The sequence below is a fragment of the Gadus chalcogrammus genome, chromosome 3 (genome assembly GCF_026213295.1).
Source record: "Gadus chalcogrammus isolate NIFS_2021 chromosome 3, NIFS_Gcha_1.0, whole genome shotgun sequence".
In the NCBI taxonomy this organism is placed as follows: Eukaryota; Metazoa; Chordata; class Actinopteri; order Gadiformes; family Gadidae; genus Gadus; species Gadus chalcogrammus.
The window spans coordinates 14,116,072-14,135,449 of NC_079414.1; the positions used below are offsets into that span (position 1 = coordinate 14,116,072).

Here is a 19,378-nt window from a genome sequence, read left to right on the forward strand (position 1 = left end):
TACTAGACGAAAGAAGATGTCTGCCCTTTTTTGATTAATCAACCCTTAAATCCCAGGGCGCACTGCCACTGTGGTGGCAGACCCCCCAGGCCGCCCTGCCCACCTGAGCGAACATGGAGGCGTGCTCGCGGGCGTGTCCGAAGGGGTCGATGTGCCAGGCTACGCGGGGGCGTCCACACGGCCCGAAGGTGTCATTGAGGAAGCGCAGGCCGAGGGTCATCTGGTCGATGACGGCGCTGTAGTGGGTGGTGGCCTCATCACTCATACACCACCCGCCGTTCACAAACTCCAGCCGGCCTGGGAGAGGGAGAGGGAGAGGGAGAGAGCGCTTTGGTGTTATATTACTATTTTATATTCCAATTCATTTCATATTACACTTTCCAAGTCGACATTGTTTATTTTTCCATTGTTTCAGATTAAAATGTTTGTTTTACATGCGTATACAGCTCTTTTGATTGTAATTTAACCGAGAGAGACTCCTGAAAGAGAGTGAGTGGATGAGGAAGAGCAAGAGACAGAGAGCGTTGGGGGAGAGAGACAGATTTCAAGTCTCACATTCCCGCAATCCAAAGTACATTAATTTACTCATTCATACTGTACACCCTTGCATTCACTCATTCACCGCAGGGTCTGGTGCAATTGCTCAAGGACAACCGGGATCCAACTTGGAACCATTCATCACCTACTGAGCAGCTGCCAAGCCATAAAGCGAGGTGATTGGTCGAAGGGGTTGTGACCTCACATGCTCCAGTACAGTAACGAGGTGCCATGGGAAGGAACTTGTAAAGTTTAGCACTTTTTTAACGGCTGCCGCGTGTGCTGTAGCAGGAGTCAATTAAACGCAGCAAATGCCTTCAGGGCACTATTAAATTTAAGGAGAGCGTTTTATTGCATTGCTTTCTATTATTTCTATGAACATTTTTAAATATACTGGCCACTTTAGACACTTGTGTATAATGGTCGATCACATACGTTTTATTCATGTAGTATATACCTCCAATAATGTCAACCTCAACGGTTTTTGGAAAAAAAAGAATTTTTTTAGACTTTACCTGTGAGAAAGGGCTTAACTAATATCATTCAATTAAATAAATAGATACATTTCACATACTACTGTACTACTGTGTGAGTCCTGTATTTCCCATGGGACTAATCGAGTACGATGTATCTTGTCGTTGCACAGTGTGGTTGTACCAGTGGTTGAGGAAGTGGAAACACGATCCATGGGGTTGTGATCAGATCGACATTAAAGAACCGGTTCCGCTTACACTTGGTGCTTATTCTATGGTGTCAAAATTCGATCAAAATACCAATATGGCTGACCACAGCCTTTCATGAAATGACTGAGAGAAAGACTTAATGTAAAGCTAGACTACGCAACTAGACGGCACATCAATGGACCAGTGGATTTTACCGTTTTGGACTTTGAGAAATTAAAGTGTTGAGCTTTCAGTTTGTGTGTGCATGGTGCATATTGCCTTATTCTTAACCTTGTTATGTATACTATGCTAATGACTCTTGGATAGTCCTGTTATGAGAAAATGTCATTATCACACTCTGTTTCCCTAACAGTGTGTCTAACATTTATTGGTATGTGGCATTGCCTTGACCCCCTGGGGCTGGCTCCAACTCAGAAAGCACGGCTATGTCTCCCTCTGATACACACATGAGGGTTTCCATCTATTTTGACTATCATCTGGTTAACCAATGCTTTAGTTTCATTGTGGAGCTGAGCTGTTCTCAGCTTCCTGAGACCTGACAACTGTATAAGAAGTCCTTGCCCATGCTTTGGACTCCTCCTTGCGGAGCTCTTGGAGAGACGCAGGCCGACCTCTCATCTAAGGCGCTACCTCATCGTATCAAACCACCGCATGAATGCATAAGAGTGCGAGTATGATAGAGAGACTTATCCAAAAGCCCACAGTAAAATTTTGCATACGTTTTTCTTGTTCTAATTTTTGGATGAATGTTATGTTGTTTAACAATGTCAAAAAGTATTATTCTGTTATATTGAAGTCTGAGACAATAACTTTTTTAGATCAACATTTTTCATTCAAGAGTGAGAGACTGAATGGGAGACTGTGAGTGAGTGACTGACTGACTGACTGTCTGACTGACTGACTGACGAGCAGACCTTGGTCAACAAGCTGTCTGACTGCCTTCTGCATGCTGGGCGGCTGGTTCTTCCACCAGCGGTAGAAGAAGGCCGTCTCCACGTAGATGAAGCGGCGCTCAGGGTTCTGCAGCAGCTGCCCCACCACAGAGTCCAGGATGTACTGGACCCCCGCATGCTGGATGTCATTACGACCTGCACACACACACACACACACACACACACACACACACACACACACACACACACACACACACACACACACACACACACACACACACACACACACACACACACACACACACACACACACACGAAGAGCAGATATCGGTTTACAGTCATCAGAGGGAACACCGATTAAAAGAGGAAACGTTCACAAGCTCATTTACGAGTCCTTCACATGACACAACAGTCAGCTTGAGAATGTTGGCAGTAAAAGCTTGTGATTATTGATACATGTTACAACGTAAAAGTTCCAGGTAAAGCATTCAAGTTATAAATTGCACATTTGAAAAGTATTCAATCCCAATGCCTGCTTCTTTAACGGCTGCTTAACATTGATTATGAAAGCTGTTTGTCAGCACTATGTATTGCCAAGTCAAAAACGTCTCAAATGTGATTATGGGGTTATTTTAGTGTGTGGTTTTGTGGACACAGCAAGTTGTCAAGTAAGAGATCATATCACAGTAAAGGAAGTGGAAGTGAAGGAGAAAGTTTTCTGCTCACTGAAAAGGAAGAGGTGTGATATCCTGTGACCAGAATAAAAACAGCCTAAATCAGGGAGACTGACCTCCATAGAAGTACTGGTCAACAGTCTTCAGCCAGCCCACGTCATCGTGGGTGTGTGGCACCAGGTGGACATTGAGCATGTTGGGCACTGTCGCGTGGCATGACTACCACACAAACACAGATATACACGCACACAAATACACACACACATTGAGAGATGAGTATACAATAGTTGCAGTGTACCGACTGCTGATTACTGCTGTAAAAGCACATTTTAGTGCGAAAGCAAGCAGATTTTGTCCCTTTTGCGGCTATCATCTTTGTGTGCATGCTCCTGAGGTTGCAGTCAGCACTTCACCAACAGCAATAACGAAAGTCAGCACTGTGAAACGGAAGTTGAACTTTCCAATAGCAGCGATATAACAGTAGAGACACTGCCGTTTTCCAAATACTGTAAACCCAAAAATAGATAAGCATTGCTATTTCACTTACCTTGTATCCGCAGGAGGAGGTGTCGTGGGACTGCTGATCGAGGGGGAAGCTTAAAACTGCAGAATGAAAGTAGGAGAAATATGTCAGCACCAGCACAGGCGACAGGGCCGCCATGTTGGAATAAAGGCAGCGATCATGTGACATGTGTTTATGTCGAGCAGGGTCACGTGACAAAAAAACTGCCAATCCACGGTGACAGGCAATACTTTTGAAATACTTCAATGTCCGCAAATTAATGACATCTTTCAAGTATATATTTTTTCATTCAATACATATTTTTCAATATTTAAAATGTTCTTTCTGCACACCACTCAAACCAGCATAAGTAAATTTAGAGAAACGTAAAATCAATATTAGCAATACACTACATGTAAGTGATATAATTATTAAATTGTACCGGTTTATCAATAGCCCACGAACAGTCATCCATATCGTGATAAAAGGCACAGTAGTGCGAGTTGTTCAACCAACTGTTTATTTGTGTTACTGTTGGGTCATCAAGGTCAAGGAAGTGAAGCAGAGAATAATAATGTACAGTCCGCTACATTGGTCACATGATCAATACAAAATAAACATAGTCTATTAGTATGGCATGTCAGAGATCGATCAATAGTCCTATTGGTTTGTGGATTAACAAACTTTTTGGCAAAGATATACTTGCTAGATTGAATGATGTTAACATAAGTGTCCCAGCCAACTAACAGAGCATTTGAAGACATGTGTTGAAGTAGACCTACTGATTATTGGCTAGGAATGGATGAAGATAACTAACTGTACCCCGACGCCCCAATCAAATAATCACATACAGGGATATCAGTCTCCAGTGAGACAGTCACCAGGAACCAGAGGGGAACGGTTCACTGGAACATTTGTCCTATTCTTAAACACAAAACACAATTTGTACACAATGTTTCTACGACAGGCAGTGGTCAATAGTAAAGTCAGGACCAAATTAGAATTTAAATTCAGTAATATTTTGTTACTCAAATGGGCACTTTTCACGAGCCCATAGAAACATTTCCTTTTGATAAACATAACCTGAACATAATCATGAACTGGACATTCATACAAAATATACATTGAAGCTATGATTGATGTGCTGTGTTTTAAGCACTGATTTACAACATGGTACCCAATTAGGCTGAAACGGCTATTTTCATATTGATTACGTAGTGCAAAATGATGCCTTCAAAGAACTTGCTTTATCTGACAAGCAACCAACAAAAGTATGGATTGTATAATGTTCATTGAGAAAATATTAGAATTTCTTTAACATCAAATAGCAAATGTTATTTCTGCCAATTAATCAATTATCGAAATAAGATTTTATGAATCTTCCATCAATCGACTAATCGTTGCAAGTCAAACTCCAACGCTAGAGGGCAGTGTTGGGCACATGTGAGACGAGGCGTAGTGGGGACTGAGGTTTCAGACGTTGCTATTAAGGTTAAGGCCTTCTTGGGTCGTCCAAAATATCGGAACCAAACATCTCTGATTCTGATTTGGTTGAAGGCACTCAAGATACATCTGAGAAAGGCACACGGAGCCCTTATGAAACAATACAATATACACGATGAACTACTTCCTGAATCAGACCGCCGTCAGAAGTCCTACATTTGGATTGTCAAACCAATATAATGGACACTACGGAATGTTATATAGGGATCCACTATCACTTTCAATATTTTTTACATGACTAATAGGTACATAAAACATAAAACAAAAATGTGAATCACACGATTATCCTGAAGTGCATTATGGTATATCATTTCACACTAAATCCCTACATAATGACCCAATGTTGATAAATAAAAATACTTTTTTTATAATAGTTTGTCATGCATAGAAACAATATCTCTGTTTAGTGTCCATTCACATGTAAACATGTGTATAATAGAGCTACGTTCCTTTGGTGAGCAGAGAGCACAGCGAAACAGTAAAATAACAAATTAATGTTAATCCTCGTTCCAGATGAGCTCTTTTGGTAGAAGACAGACAGAGATAGAGACAGAGGGACAGAGATAGAGAGAGAGAGAGAGATAGGGAGGCAGAAACAGTGAAAGAGAGACAGGGACAGAGGGAGAGAAAGAGAGAGACAGAGAGAAAGCTAACTGAATGGCCGAGCCCGTCTGGGGGGGGGGGGGGGGGGGGCTACGGCGGCGTGCCCTGGCCGCCGGGCGCTGGGTGTATGACCAGTGTGGCGTCCAGGTCCAGGCGGAAGGCGGGGTACAGCGGCTGGGAGAAGGGCCCCTGGAAGGTGTGCAGCAGCGTGAGCACGTCCGACACGCTGTAGAACGACAGCGCCCCCCGGTGGCGCTCCAGGAACACGGCCACGCGCGGGCACGGCGCCGACGCCACCGTGGTCTTGCGGTTGTCGTGCCACGCCGAGTAGCCCGTGTGCGTGCAGCGCAGGCGCCACGAGTGCTCGTTGCGGCCCAGCAGGCAGGGCTTGCCGCCGCCCTTGCGGCCGATGCCGCGGTAGGTGACGCCCACGTCCACCCAGCCCCCGCCACGCCACTCCACCTCCCAGTAGCTGGCGCCCGAGAACTGGCCCTCGCGGCACAGCACCTGGGCCACCGAGTCGAAGCGCTGGGGGTGCAGGGGGTAGGCCTGGGGCTCCTCCCCGCAGTGGGCCCCCGCCGACGGGCCCCCCAGCAGCACCAGGGTGGGGTGGGCCGTGTCGGGGTCCAGGGAGAGGCCGCAGGAGACTGGGGGAGGTGGAGGGCGGGTGGGGGTTGGGGAGACGGAGGGGCGGAGGTGGCGGAATGGTGAAGGAGTGGAGAGATGGAGGGATAGGAGGGTGTGGGTTGAAGAACGGGGAGGTGGAGGGAGGGGAGGGTATAGGTGGAGGAACGGGTACGGGGTGGGGAGGTGGAGGAATGGGAGGGTATAGGTGGAGGAACGGGTACGGGGTGGGGAGGTGGAGGGAGGGGAGGGTATAGGTGGAGGAACGGGTACGGGGTGGGGAGGTGGAGGAATGGGAGGGTATAGGTGGAGGAACGGGTACGGGGTGGGGAGGTGGAGGGAGGGGAGGGTAGAGGTGGAGGAACGGGTACGGGGTGGGGAGGTGGAGGAAGGGTGGGCGAATGGGTGGGGATTGGAGGGATGGAGGGAGGGGAGAGTTGAGGTGGAGGGAGAGGAATCAGACACACAAAATATTGATCATTATTTCACCCTTTGAACCCTAGGGGACTTTAGATTTTACTTGTTATTGATGGAAGAATTGAGAAACACTCTTCAAACAACACAAGGACTGACAGACAGAGAAACATACAGCGAGCACAGAGTGACAGAGACACACACACAGGCACAGTGCACGGTACAGTACACACAGAGAGGATATGGGGACACACGTAATCCCGAGTAGGGTGATGTGAATTATTGATGCAGAGTGGAGGTGTCAACTTGTTAGAGGTCAGTATCAGCAGGTGACGACACCAGGATCAACCTGGCGTGTGCGCGTGTGTGTGTGTGTGTGTGTGTGTGTGTGTGTGTGTGTGTGTGTGTGTGTGTGTGTGTGTGTGTGTGTGTGTGTGTGTGTGTGTGTGTGTGTGTGTGTGTGTGTGTGTGTGTGTGTGTGCGTGCGTGGGGGACACTTACACCTGAGGAAGGCTGCTCTCATCCTGTGGTCTGAAGGCTGCAGGGACACAGATGAGAGGGGGAACGGCACTGGAGCTACTGGGAGGGACACACACACAATGACTCAATCTGAACTCCAGGTGCTGTTTTGTTGCATCTGGGTCATCAATTCACAATCAAGACAATGCAAATAGTTATTGTAGTAATTGTAGAAGGTTCTGGATAATGCTGCAATGAAGAAGGTGTACTCAGGAAAACACATTAACCAGATGTCTTTAATACAGCTGGGAGATAAACAGGCAGTAAACTAATTACCTAACTAATAATCAACTAACCAATATAAGGGGTGTATGCAGGGTGAGTTCAGGGGCGAGTGTTTCACTCTAAGCAAAAATATATTGCCGGTTTGGTTCTCCCAGTCCACAGCCTCAACTGTAGGTACCCTTTAGCAAGGTGCACTAAACACTACCTGCTCCTTAATGACATGTATTCACCAAATTCACTGCACGTAACTTTAGAGAAAAGCTAATGCTCGCACACTAAACTGAACAACAGAACATTGTGACAGAGGGGACTAGTAGAGGATAGAACAGAAAATAACAGAGAAAAGAGGGGAGCCTAGATAAGTGTATGGACATTTAGTCTGTATGCATGTGCTTCCAGATGTACCTATACTAGGGCTGCTCGATTATGGAAAAAAAAACACAATAACGATTATTTGGGTCAGTATTGAAATCAGGATTATTCAAACGATTATTTTTGAGTTTGAAAACATGATGTATTTATTCAGCTAGTCTCTCCCAAAAACACAAAAAGATCAACAAAATGGTCAAAAAGAAAATTATCAAACCTAAGCTAATGTAGAGATATGTATCCAGCTGTTCAAAATCAAAAAATAAAGAAATAATCGATTATATTAGTTTTGTGATCGTATGACGCTAAAATGGAAATCCCGATTGAAATTCGATAAATCGCTCAGCCCTAACCTATACCCAAGAAAGTGTCGTCTGTGTCTGCCCCTGTGTTTTGGTGTGCATAATTTGCTTGCATTGTTGCTTTTTAGTGTAGTTCTTTCACCATATCTTTTGGATTTTGGATTTTATATTGTTTTTTAATATATTCATTTTATTTCCTATCGTATACGGTTGTTTGGTCCCCTGTATTTTACTTTATTTTATTTCTGTACGATACTCGATACGATACGATGTGTGAGATTATGGAGATGTGTATTATGTGTGCATGTGTATTATCCTATTTATGTGTATATTTTGTACGTGTATATATTCTGATAAAGGTCTCTAAAGGTCTTTACAGGCTGATTGTTGTGTCACACGGTCATCTTTAGGCCCATCCTGTTCATTGCCCAGCCGGATCATAGCAGAACAACAGTTTCAGTTTCAGTGTGCATGAGAATATAGATATAAATGTGTTCCATTTAGTCAAACAACGTGCCTTTTTAATTTGACATTGAAACTTAACTTTTCAGTGGAACTCTTAGTGATCCTGTCTGTGATCTACTCCCGAGGTGGTGATGGGACATAAGAAGGGACAACAGGAGGGACTGGAACTCAGCCAGCCTGTATTGTATTGGGTCATGTTCCCTGTCCTCTGGCCTGTGAATTATTCACATCCAGCGGTCCAAGGCGGTGTTAAATGCTGTGTTATAACCAGCCCCGAGCCAGACACACACGCAAACACACACGGACACACACAGAGCGTTTGGGTGTGTATGTTTGAGTGTGTGTGAGACACTTTTGGGTAATTTGATCCTATTTGTATGAATTGTAATCTATAGTCGTATTTCACGGTATACACAACGTAGACCTCAACTTTCTTTATCATATTGTCCTGTAATCTCTGATGCGACACACAGAATCCTGTCTTGGATTCACAAAATCATATAAAAATGTGGGGATTTTTATTGTATTCTACTTTATTTCTTATTTCACTTTTTGTGTGCTTTGGTAACATTTCCCTTGCCGTCAAAGCTCTTGGAGATTGGAATGAATTGGACAAGGAGAGAGAAAAAGAGCTTTAGAGGAAAAGAGATAGAAATAAAGAGAGAGGGGGATGAACAGTAGGTGTCTTACCTTTGAAACATTCTCCTCCTGAGACACAGTTCTCGTTGACTGCGAAAGGGGAAGAACACACGCACGTTTCACCAGATAATCACCATCCTCAACACAGGCACGTGTCCAGTGTCATGTTTCCCTCATCCATCAACCCCACTTATTATTCTGCTCCTAATCTGTCGCTCTTGACATCTCCATCCTTCTCACACACGATTAAACAATTGGTCATACATCTCCCTCCCTCCCTCCCTCCCGCCCTCCCTCTCGCCCTCCCTCCCGCCCTCCCTCCCTCCCTCCTCCTCCTCCTCACTTGCGCTGCTGATCTTGTCCACCTCCTCGCTGGACACCTCCTCCATACGGGAGCGGAAGTGACAGAGGGCCTTCCGGGCCGTGCTGAACGGCTCCATGGGGAGGGAGGGGGTCCTGCAGCGACGACCGCTGGGGGGGGGCTGGCACAGCAGGGAGGCCGTCTGGGGAGGGGAGGCGGGGGGGCGAGATTGGGGTTTTCAGGTGTGTGTGTGTGTGTGTGTGTGTGTGTGTCTGCCTGTGTCAGTGTGTGTGTGTGTGGATATTTTTGAGTGAGTTGATGTTGATGTTCATGGTTGTGTGTATAGGGCGGCCCGTGTGAGCCTCCTCACTGACCTGAAGGAAGTGTGCCTCTTTGTCTGTGCATGTGCGTGTGCACATCCAATCTAATCTCATCCAATTTAATCTTGGAAACTTCATTCTCCTACCTATTATCATTCTCCTTCTTCTCTTTAGGCACACCGCCTTGGTATCTTAAATTGTGTGTGTGTGCGCGTGCGCGTGTGTGCGTGCGTCTGACCTGCAGGTAGTGTGTGGTGTTGTCGTCGGTCTCCAGCAGCAGGCTGATCTCCTCCTCTCTCCTCCTCAGCTCCTCCACCTCTCTCTGCTGGGCCTCCACCTCCCGCTCCGCCCGCCCCACCACCGCACGCTCCTTGGCCTCCAGCCGTGCACGCATCTGCCACAGTGCACACGCACGCATACACACACACACACACACACACACACACACACACACACACACACACACACACACACACACACACACACACACACACACACACACACACACACACACACACACACACACACACACGCAGAGACATACACACACATAGACATAAGAGACACACAATCATAAAAACAAACAATGGCCCCGCCCCACAGACACACACTCCAGCTATATGCCATACGTTAGTAGCTATAAGCTTGACATACTTTAGTTTCAAAACACATGACATGAGTGTGGTGAAGGTGCTGGTGGTGTGTGGAGAGGATGGCTGGAATGGGTAGAGACTGAGCCACCAAACTAGAGAAGTTTGGTGGTTAGTTGTGGCTGCAGTGGAGTGGAGGGTTGGGATGAGGGGGGGGGAGATTGGACTTTACCTCAGCCCTGATCTTTTCCAGGCGGAGGGCCACGTCAGCAAACAGAGCATCGCTGTCCTCCGCCACCACCGACGCAGAGACCTGGCACCAGAGTACATTAGATAATAAAGGGATTGGATCACGTGATGATTGGTTTAGAATTGATCATATCAGATTACCATTCAAGTTTAGAATGGATAATAATTAGAATGGATGACAATGGATGATCTCAGATTATGGTTTGATTATAATCGTTTTTATCAGAATATTATTATAGCACAAAAAAATGGATTGTATCAGATTATAATTCCATTATAATGGATTATATTGGATTATAATTAGAGTAGATTCTAAAGGATAAAATAATACGTCCGGTTGGATATGAGATTATAGTTGATTCGATTCGATTTTTTTTGATTAGATATTCAATTATATTATTTCCGATTATATTAAATTATTTTAGATAATATTGATCAATTTAGATTGTTTTATTTTGCATGACATTGGATAAATGTAGATTACCTCAAATTAATTAGGTACATTAGATTAGTTTCTATTAGAAATGACCTATTAGATAAGGGTCCAACAGATTAGATCCCATTTGGTGGCATGCCCTCTCTTCTTCAACCAACTGTCCTTTCTCTCTGCACCGTCCCGTCTATAAAGGCACACAAGCCAATCAAATTCATAGAGAAAACAGATTCAATAACAATACTCATCCCTGCGGAATATTCTTACAGCAACAAACGTAAAAAACACTAATTTAATAACAATTATTTACAACTGACAGTTATCTCCATGTGTGTGTTTACATGTGAACAACGAGAAAGAGAGAAAGAGAGAGCGAGAGAGAGAGATGAAAGGCAATGGGTGTGGTTTGTTTTGCCAACAAGACTACCAGGAGGAGACGTTTGCAGAGACCAATGTCTTAGAGATGCTTTGGCCAAACCACAATAGTTTGGGCCAATGAGTCCAACGAGGAACATCTTGATCTACGTGATAGAAAGTGATCGACAAATGTTTCATCCAATCACCTGCGAGAATATTTTTTAAGTCCCTGCAAATACTCCAGATCAGGTTAAGCAGAAGCCTGATCACTGGACTCACCTTGAAGGACTCAAGACTCTGCTGAAACTCCTCCAGGTCTCGCTCCGCAGTCTGAGTCCTCCCCTGGAGCAGTCTGTGACTCTCCTGGAGCTGGAGCTGGGAACGGGGGAAGAGACACAGAGAGAGAGAGAGAGAGAGAGAGAGAGAGAGAGAGAGAGAGAGAGAGAGAGAGAGAGAGAGAGAGAGAGAGAGAGAGAGAGAGAGGGGATGAGATGTAAGGAGCGAGAGAGATGGAGAGGAGGAAAGATGTAGGGAGAAAGTCAATAAAAGACGTTGGGTGCGCCATGTGTGTTTGTGTGTGTGTGCTTGTGCGTGTGCTTGTGCGTGTGCTTGTGTGTGGTATGTGGGGGCGGGGTGGGGGGCAAACATCAACAATGTTGTTCTGGAGGACTAATGGTTGAAGTTCAGCTTGTTATTAAAAAAAATTAGAATCTCTGACTATCTTGCAACACATAATTATTTGTCAAATAAACCGCCACCTCATTTGATAACTTGAGACATTGAAACAAAAGATAAAAAGTTAATAACAAACAGAAGGAATGGGATATTTTTACTTGTATGTGTTTAGGATGTACTGTATTGCAATAAAACACTTCCATATGAAACGTGTATCCATTCCTATTAAGACAGATGTAATCAACAGGTGGGTGAGCAGTAGAATTTACCCGTCTCCTGGCTCTCTGTCCGTCCACGTTGTGGATCTCTTCGTGGTCAGCCTCGCACAACAGACAGTCCCCGGTCCACTCCTCCGCGACCTCCCCGTCCGCTCCGGTTCCGCTAGGCTCCAGGCCGAGGCGGTGTTGTGCACACAGCCGGTCCGCCAGGCACTCCACCGCGGCCACCAGCTTGTGGCGCCGTAGGGTTCCGACCTCCCGGTGGGGCAGGACGTGCATCTCACAGAAAGATGCCAGACACACCAAGCAGGACTTGACCGCTTTCAGTTTACTATCGATCGGGCAAAAGTCGCAGGCGACGTCCCCGACCCCTCCCATGTAATGGTCGGGCGACGCTGTGGAAAGAAAAGACGCTTCGCTGCTCAGTTTGAGTTTGTCCACTAGCTCGGCCAGCACCGTGTTCCGCCGAAGCACCGGTCTCGGGCTGAATGCATCCCGGCATTGCGGACAGCTGAACTGGCTGGTCGCGTCAACTTGGTCCCAGTACTTGTTGATGCAGCGCATGCAGTAGGTGTGTCCGCAAGGAATGGACACTGGGTCGTTCAACACCTCCAGACAGATCGGGCATCGGAACTGACTCTCCGTTACAGAAATGTTAGCTTGTGCCATTTTGTAACGGGGCGCAGAACCGCGCCTAGCAGACTTTAATGTTAACCGGTACGTCTTCCGTTATGATTAGCCTGATGAGTCTGTGTTGTTGTTGTTGTTGTCGCTTCAATTATCTACCCAGCAGGTTTGTGATATGACAGCAGCCGGGCAAGGCTTCTGAAAACACACTTCCTGTTTAGACTTTAGTACTACTTTTCAAAATTAAAGTCCTGCGTGTGTATTTGAAGGGGTGAAAAGAAGTGTAGTAAGGTAAGAATAATTAAAATGCCCTATTAACAGTGGTCCATATGCTACATATTACAGGCCAGTAAAAATGTGCAAGCCTACTTTGTTTTCATGTTTTGATTTATGGAAAAAATGGAAACAAACATACTTTTACATTACATGTTATTTCCTATCCTGTAGCTAACATTCTTTTTGTATTTCCTTTTTTTGTCATCTTTATATGTTCTTTAACATCCCTTGCATATAGGCCTACATCTGAGTTTGATTTTATGCTTTTATCTTGATTGATCACACACACACACACACACACACACACACACACACACACACACACACACACACACACACACACACACACACACACACACACACACACACACACACGTACAGGCAGCATATCGAGAGATGCAGCCTGCATCTCTCGATATGCTTTTTTTTTTTTTTTGCTATTTCTTAACACAGATGTTATGTAAGAATATCCAACGTTTTTAAACACCTTTTGAAACGACTATCTAAAATTGTAAAACCAATTATAATGTAACAGAGTCCTTACATTAGAATTTAATCAACCCTCGTCTGTGTCGTGCGTTTGGGCTCCCCTAACCACATGCAGTAACAATCTACAGTTTATGATGAGAAGGCTTTCTGCAACCATCATCCCCTCCATATATCTAATATAGACAAACATTAACCCAGCATGATAAAATCCAAGTTTTACAAACTGATGCCAAATGAAAACCTCTCAGCGAACGAAGGGGACACAAACACAACTAGCCTACTCAGAGAACAGGTGAATGACTGTAACTGTATTGCATGCTCAGTTTAGTGAAGATGTGAGGGTAACAAGGGCGATCTCTAGTGGTGGACTAAGGGACAGAACCGCTGAGGACGTCAATCTTCACGAGAATAATAATAATAATAATAATAATACATTTTATTTATAATGCACTTTATATTCAAGAATCTCAAAGTGCTTCAGAGAAAAAAATACCAAAAAACTATTAAAAAAAGGGGGAACCTCAAAGAAAGTTTAGCTAAATGCTCTTTTAAAGAGATGGGTTTTGAGGTTCCGTTTAAAAAGAGTTCCGTTTAAGAACCGCCAACACCGTTATCATCACTATTGTATTTTATTAGTGTTTAGATTGAGTATTGGAAAACAGCATGAGTGAAATATTGTAATATTATTTTTATTATTATTATTATTATTATTATCAAAAAGCATCAGTATAATAGAAGCTTGGAACCAAGTACTTTAAATGGTAACTTTAGATGTCATTATAATGGTATAACTGATATTGTACAACATACAAAAACATACAAAAACTAAATTTACCTCAAGCTACAATGTTGAGACATGTCTGACAGAGTGTCTGGAAATAAACGTAAAGAGAAACAGCTCCATTCAGACAATGACCTCATCGGTGCCAGCGGGCATTCTGTTGCCAGGGGCAACCCCAGGGGAGTATAGAATGGGTAAGGTAAATACCCATTGCACACTAACGCTAATAATAGCCACATATGTTTGTTGCCAAATAAATGATGTCCCATTGGGCAAGGCCTCCATGTCGTCGATGTTTGCTTTGGTTAGCTCACACACCTGTCCAGCAGTTGGTCATCATCCATCTCCATCTACATCTATCTCCCTTTCTTTCCAGCTCTCTAATGTACACACACACACACACGCACACACACACACACACACACACGCATGCACGCACGCACGCAAGCATGAACGCACACACAGTAGGTCGGTGTTATGCTTCATTTTTATCACGTCATACACAAACACATACAAAAAGATTTTCCTGTAACCCATAATCATCAAACAGTCAACACCACACACACACACACACACCCCGCAGAGCCCCACTTACGCGCCCTCCCTCCCAGTCCCAGCCCAGCCAGCTTTGAGTGCTGCCCAGTTCAGCTTATCTCTCCCTGGGCAGGCAGGACTGAGGACAAAGCCCCCCAGAAGGAGGTCTGCTCCCTGGACTCCAGCAGGGACTTTTTGTTCATAGCTGGGGCATGCAGAGGAACTCAGCTTTAGAGAAGGGAGCCCATTCCAGTTAGGCCGTAACACGATCCTGGGTCTTTCCTACAGGGTGTGCCCAGGGGCATCTCTGGTTTACCTGGGGGACCTGGCGGGGCTTGGTAAAGGTGAGGGTGGGGCCCTTGAAGAGAGAGTCACATAGGCTGGGCGTGAGGAAAGGAGGCAGGGGAGGGGATAGGAATGAAGGCAGCTGGTGGGTGGGAGCGAAAGCGAAAGAAAGACAGAAAGAAAGAGAGGGAGAGGGATGGATGTAAGGTGAGACCGCTGAGAAAGAACAAATTAACAAAGATGGGGAATTGGGTCTGAGGTGAATTAATTATATCACTCTGTATCACTCTGTGTGTGTGTGTGTGTCTCTCTCTCTGTCTCTTCATCTCTCTCCATCTCGCTTCCTCTCTCCAATTCTCACACAAATTAATTCAAGTTGATTCTAAAGAGTTTTACTGGCGTGGAAATAAAAAAATGACATGGACAGCAGATTTTAAATTAAAAGAAAGGAAAGATGACAATGTCTATTTGAAAAAAAAGTGTGAAAGTGAGGTATGATGACCAAATCATCAAATAACGTAACATGAAAAAATCCCTTTGTCCCACTCTCTCTCTCTCCCTCTCTCTCTCTCTCTCTTTCCCCCTCCTTGACACCGCTTCACAGGGGGTCTCAGTGGAAACACAGTGTGAAGGTGGTTTAGAAGTGTGTTCTATGGGATCAGGTGAGCAGGTAACCTCAACCCCTCTTACCTGTGTGGTCAAACTGCATTGACCTTTCTGAAGACCTTTCTCACTTCCAAAACGTACATGCATGTCTATTTGATGTTTTCCGTATTTTATCCTGACTGTTGTTTGTGTTTAATCGGATTCCCATAGGTATGCGCTGACTCCTCCCCCATACAGGTGAGGACCAATCCTCAACATGAACACGGACAGCTCCTCCTATCAGGATGTCTACCTGTAAATGAGAGGCAGGGGAGTGTGGTTGGTCTCCCAGGTGACGGGTTGAAACTCCAGAGCCGGGATGGGAACCTGCAATTTCAGTAGCTAGAAAAATAGAAAAAAATCCTTGTGTGTGTGAATTTACCTGGAAACTAAGCTCTTTCTGATTCTCATTGCTCTAATCCTGAATCAGAATCTGCCCACAGTGCGCCTGAAGGCATACACCAGGACACCATGACACTGTGACCCCATACCGATATTAAATCTCTGAAAGGTCTTCTTTGAGTATAAAAATAGTCAAATACATGCCGGGGTTACCCTTGGATGGTTGTCTGTGTGACACATTCTCTTTTTGTATGCTTTTTTTTTCAATCACAAATCTTACTAAGCAGGCCTGTAGCACAAGTTACTCAAGTTGGTCAGTGCGCATGTGCCAAGCAGCCTGCAGCTCACACACACACACACAGCACGTGCGAACGCACACATACACCGCACGCACGCACATACACACCGCATACACACACACACAGTCTATCAATATGTGATGTTCAAGAGAGTTAACACACAAGTGCCCCGGCCCAAACAACATCTATGGCAATGTGTTAAAATTCTGTGCTGAACAACTGTCCCCAGTTTTCACAGATATTTCCCAGTCCTCTCTTGATCAGTGCACTGTTCCACTTTTATGGAAAACATCAACTATTATCTGCATCCCCAAGATTCCTTAACCGACTCAGCACATACACTACCGCCCAGTAGCATTAACTTTATTGGTAATGAAATGCTTCGAAAGGAAGTGAAAAAATATATTTAAGGATCATCTACTAGACCCTCCACAATTTGCTTATCAGTCCAGCAGTGGGGTTGATGATGCTATTTTAACTTTGCTGCATCTTGTTTACACACACCTGGAAGCGCCAAAAACACACATCAAAATTATATTCTTCTATTTCTCATCTGCATTCAAAACCATCCACCCTAATACCCTGGCTCAGAGGCTGCATGACGACTTTGTACTGGATGGAGGCCTGATGCTCTGGCTCCTTGACTTCCTAAGTCAGATGGTCCACCAGGTGAAGCTGGGCTATTCTCTTTCTGATCAGATCATGACTAATAGCGGCTCCCCGCAAGGGTGTTTGCTACCTATAACACACAAGTCAGGTGATCTTAAAGAGACAGCGTCCCTATAACACAGCACGAAAACATGTAAATAATTGGTGAATTATGTCTATAGAGTCCACCACAAGACTACTTTTTTGCTCATATGTAATATTGCTCTCTTCCTTGAGCCTCCCGAAATGTCTTTAGACTTTGTTGCTCAAACTTAATATAACTCTCCTCCTTCAGCCTCCCGAAATGTCTTGCGTTATTGATATTTTCTCTCCCCCCTGCGTACTATTTTAGTTGTTTTATTTCTCTTATGTTTTGTGTGAATGCTATGTGGGACGATAGGCTACTGCTGCCTGTCTTGGCCAGGACACTTGAAGATATGTTTAATCTCAATGATGATTATTATTTTAAACTAACCAATAGTAGAATAATAGTATGAGGAAATTGATTTGCATCCATAGTATACTACACTTTCCATTGAACAATCACCCCTGTTACCCATAAATTGACTCATTTTATAGTATAATCAGATGCTCACAATAGCTGCTTTCAGAAACATGTGTAAGTCCTGCTATTCTCCTGATGGGCCGTATGTGTGACCGACATATCCTGACATGTGTACCCTGAAAATTTCCTGAATAATACTACCCCTGAGGTAGTATTTTCTCCGTAGGAAATGTAAATCAGATTATAAGTGAATGAGGGGTAGAAAGTCTAGAGGTTGAGCGTGCGCAACAAACTCGCGGAAACTCTAGTTAATATAATATTCGGTTTTAACGAAAAGCTCATCCTAAAATACTCATAACAATATTCATTGACTGATTAAGTATATTTATTGAATGCTTAATCCTCGCCTTTTCTTCTTTGTGCTTCAAAAGCTGATGACTTGTTGAGCTGTTCCAAGTTGACAGACTTGGTGGGCGGTTGTCAGCGGAAGGAACAGGGTGGGATTTGTGTGTGTATGTGTGTGTGTGTGTGTGTGTGTGTGTGTGTGTGTGTGTGTGTGTGTGTGTGTGTGTGTGTGTGTGTGTGTGTGTGTGTGTGTGTGTGTGTGTGTGTGTGTGTGTGTGTGTGTGTGCTGATGGTGAGGTGAACACACTGACATCCAAAGCTAAGAGAACCGTTTGAATACAATCATTTATAAGGGTAGATGACAAATGGGGGTGAAACGGCATTTTTTCAAACAAGCTATACATTTCTTGAGAATTGTATGAATTTGTAATGTTCAAATGATGTAGTTTTTGAAAATGCTAGAGGTTAGCAGATTTCTTTTCATATGTCATTTATGAAGCTTTTCTCACCGCTCCAGACAAAATATGTCCTGCGGTGTGACATGACATTAAAGTAAAATTCAAATATTTAAATATTATTGAAATATAAAATATAAATCAGGGATGTTTTATGTCTAAGAAGTATTCTTAAGGAATGATCATAACAATTCTGCATACGTATTTTTTCACAGCTGTTTTTGGATTATATTCCTTACTTGTGCCATCTTTTATCACTTGCTCTCATGGAAATATTGTGTAAAATGAGAAAAGATATTTGAAAAGTACAAAAAATACAAAAAAGTACAAAATAATGCCAAGGCATTTATAAGTTGCCCCAAACACCTCTGCTTTATTTAACTAATATTTACATTTGATGAATCATCAATGTTACTCACACCACATTTTCATTTTCACCTTCTAATAAAAACAACACAAAACTAATTTTGCATTCAAAGTCATAATTTTAAACTAAAATACCATATCTATTATATATAGATATGGTTTGATGGGAAAATGCATTTAAATTAACATTTATGCCTCATTACAAATAAATCATACGTCACGTCATCTGCCGTTAAACGTAGCCTACCACATAGGCTAAGCAATGAGCGTGCGTCAAGCCGTGCGCGTGTACATGTGTCATATAATTCCATAGAGGGGATAAATTCATCCAACTGACAACTGACATTTGAAGTCAACTGAATCGAAATGACATTCCTACCGCAGGTAGAAAATTGACGCCACTTTGATTTGTCGTCGCGAAGCAGGAAGATAAAGTTTGATCACAGAAAGAACAGATTAGGAAGTGGAGGATGTCATCGAAGCGCTCTGAGCGCGCGCCTCCATATCGTTCATAGACCGAAAAAAAGTTCCAATACTTGGGTTGTTTAGTAACATGTATGCGAGATGGAAACTTCTCATCTTCCCAGGTTTTGTGGTCACGTTTTTCGTAATCATCTACTTGGACGGTCAACTGCGATCGCGTCATCACAGAGGTCCGCTGCCGGGTCTGTTCCAGCGGTCCATCC

At 44.1% G+C, this 19,378-nt stretch overlaps 3 protein-coding genes across 4 annotated transcripts in view; 1 reads left to right on the top strand and 2 right to left on the bottom strand.

Annotated features, from left to right (window-relative positions):
* man2b1 (mannosidase, alpha, class 2B, member 1) overlaps window positions 1-3,454 on the bottom strand; it is a 13,397-nt gene extending 9,943 nt beyond the window's left edge. Inside the window, exons 1-4 of the mRNA XM_056586138.1 lie at window positions 3,335-3,454; window positions 2,904-3,006; window positions 2,135-2,308; window positions 104-297 (exon numbers count right to left, since the gene is read on the bottom strand). Coding sequence (XP_056442113.1) covers window positions 104-297; window positions 2,135-2,308; window positions 2,904-3,006; window positions 3,335-3,448 — 585 coding nt within the window. The 5' untranslated portion in view covers window positions 3,449-3,454. The remainder of the gene's footprint in view (window positions 1-103; window positions 298-2,134; window positions 2,309-2,903; window positions 3,007-3,334) is intronic.
* Window positions 3,455-3,778: 324 nt separating this feature from the next.
* On the bottom strand, window positions 3,779-12,930 carry LOC130379367 (E3 ubiquitin/ISG15 ligase TRIM25-like). Of its 2 annotated transcripts, none has more exons than XM_056586143.1 (8): window positions 12,147-12,930; window positions 11,482-11,577; window positions 10,396-10,476; window positions 9,812-9,967; window positions 9,296-9,455; window positions 9,004-9,042; window positions 6,935-7,009; window positions 3,779-6,042 (listed from the first exon to the last, which is right to left on the bottom strand). In XM_056586143.1, exons 1-8 carry the CDS (start codon window positions 12,762-12,764, stop codon window positions 5,486-5,488), a joined length of 1,782 nt encoding a protein of 593 aa, XP_056442118.1. In that variant the 5' UTR covers window positions 12,765-12,930; the 3' UTR covers window positions 3,779-5,485. The 2 variants fall into 2 exon arrangements, with proteins under 2 accessions (XP_056442118.1, XP_056442117.1); XM_056586142.1 differs by having other exon boundaries at window positions 6,935-7,012.
* A 6,025-nt stretch (window positions 12,931-18,955) lies between these two features.
* The window catches only part of mfng (MFNG O-fucosylpeptide 3-beta-N-acetylglucosaminyltransferase), a 30,718-nt gene continuing 30,295 nt past the window's right edge, over window positions 18,956-19,378 (top strand). Inside the window, exon 1 of the mRNA XM_056586152.1 lies at window positions 18,956-19,378. This exon is cut by the window's right edge and continues 224 nt beyond it. Within this exon, the coding sequence (XP_056442127.1) occupies window positions 19,246-19,378 (133 nt within the window). The 5' untranslated portion in view covers window positions 18,956-19,245.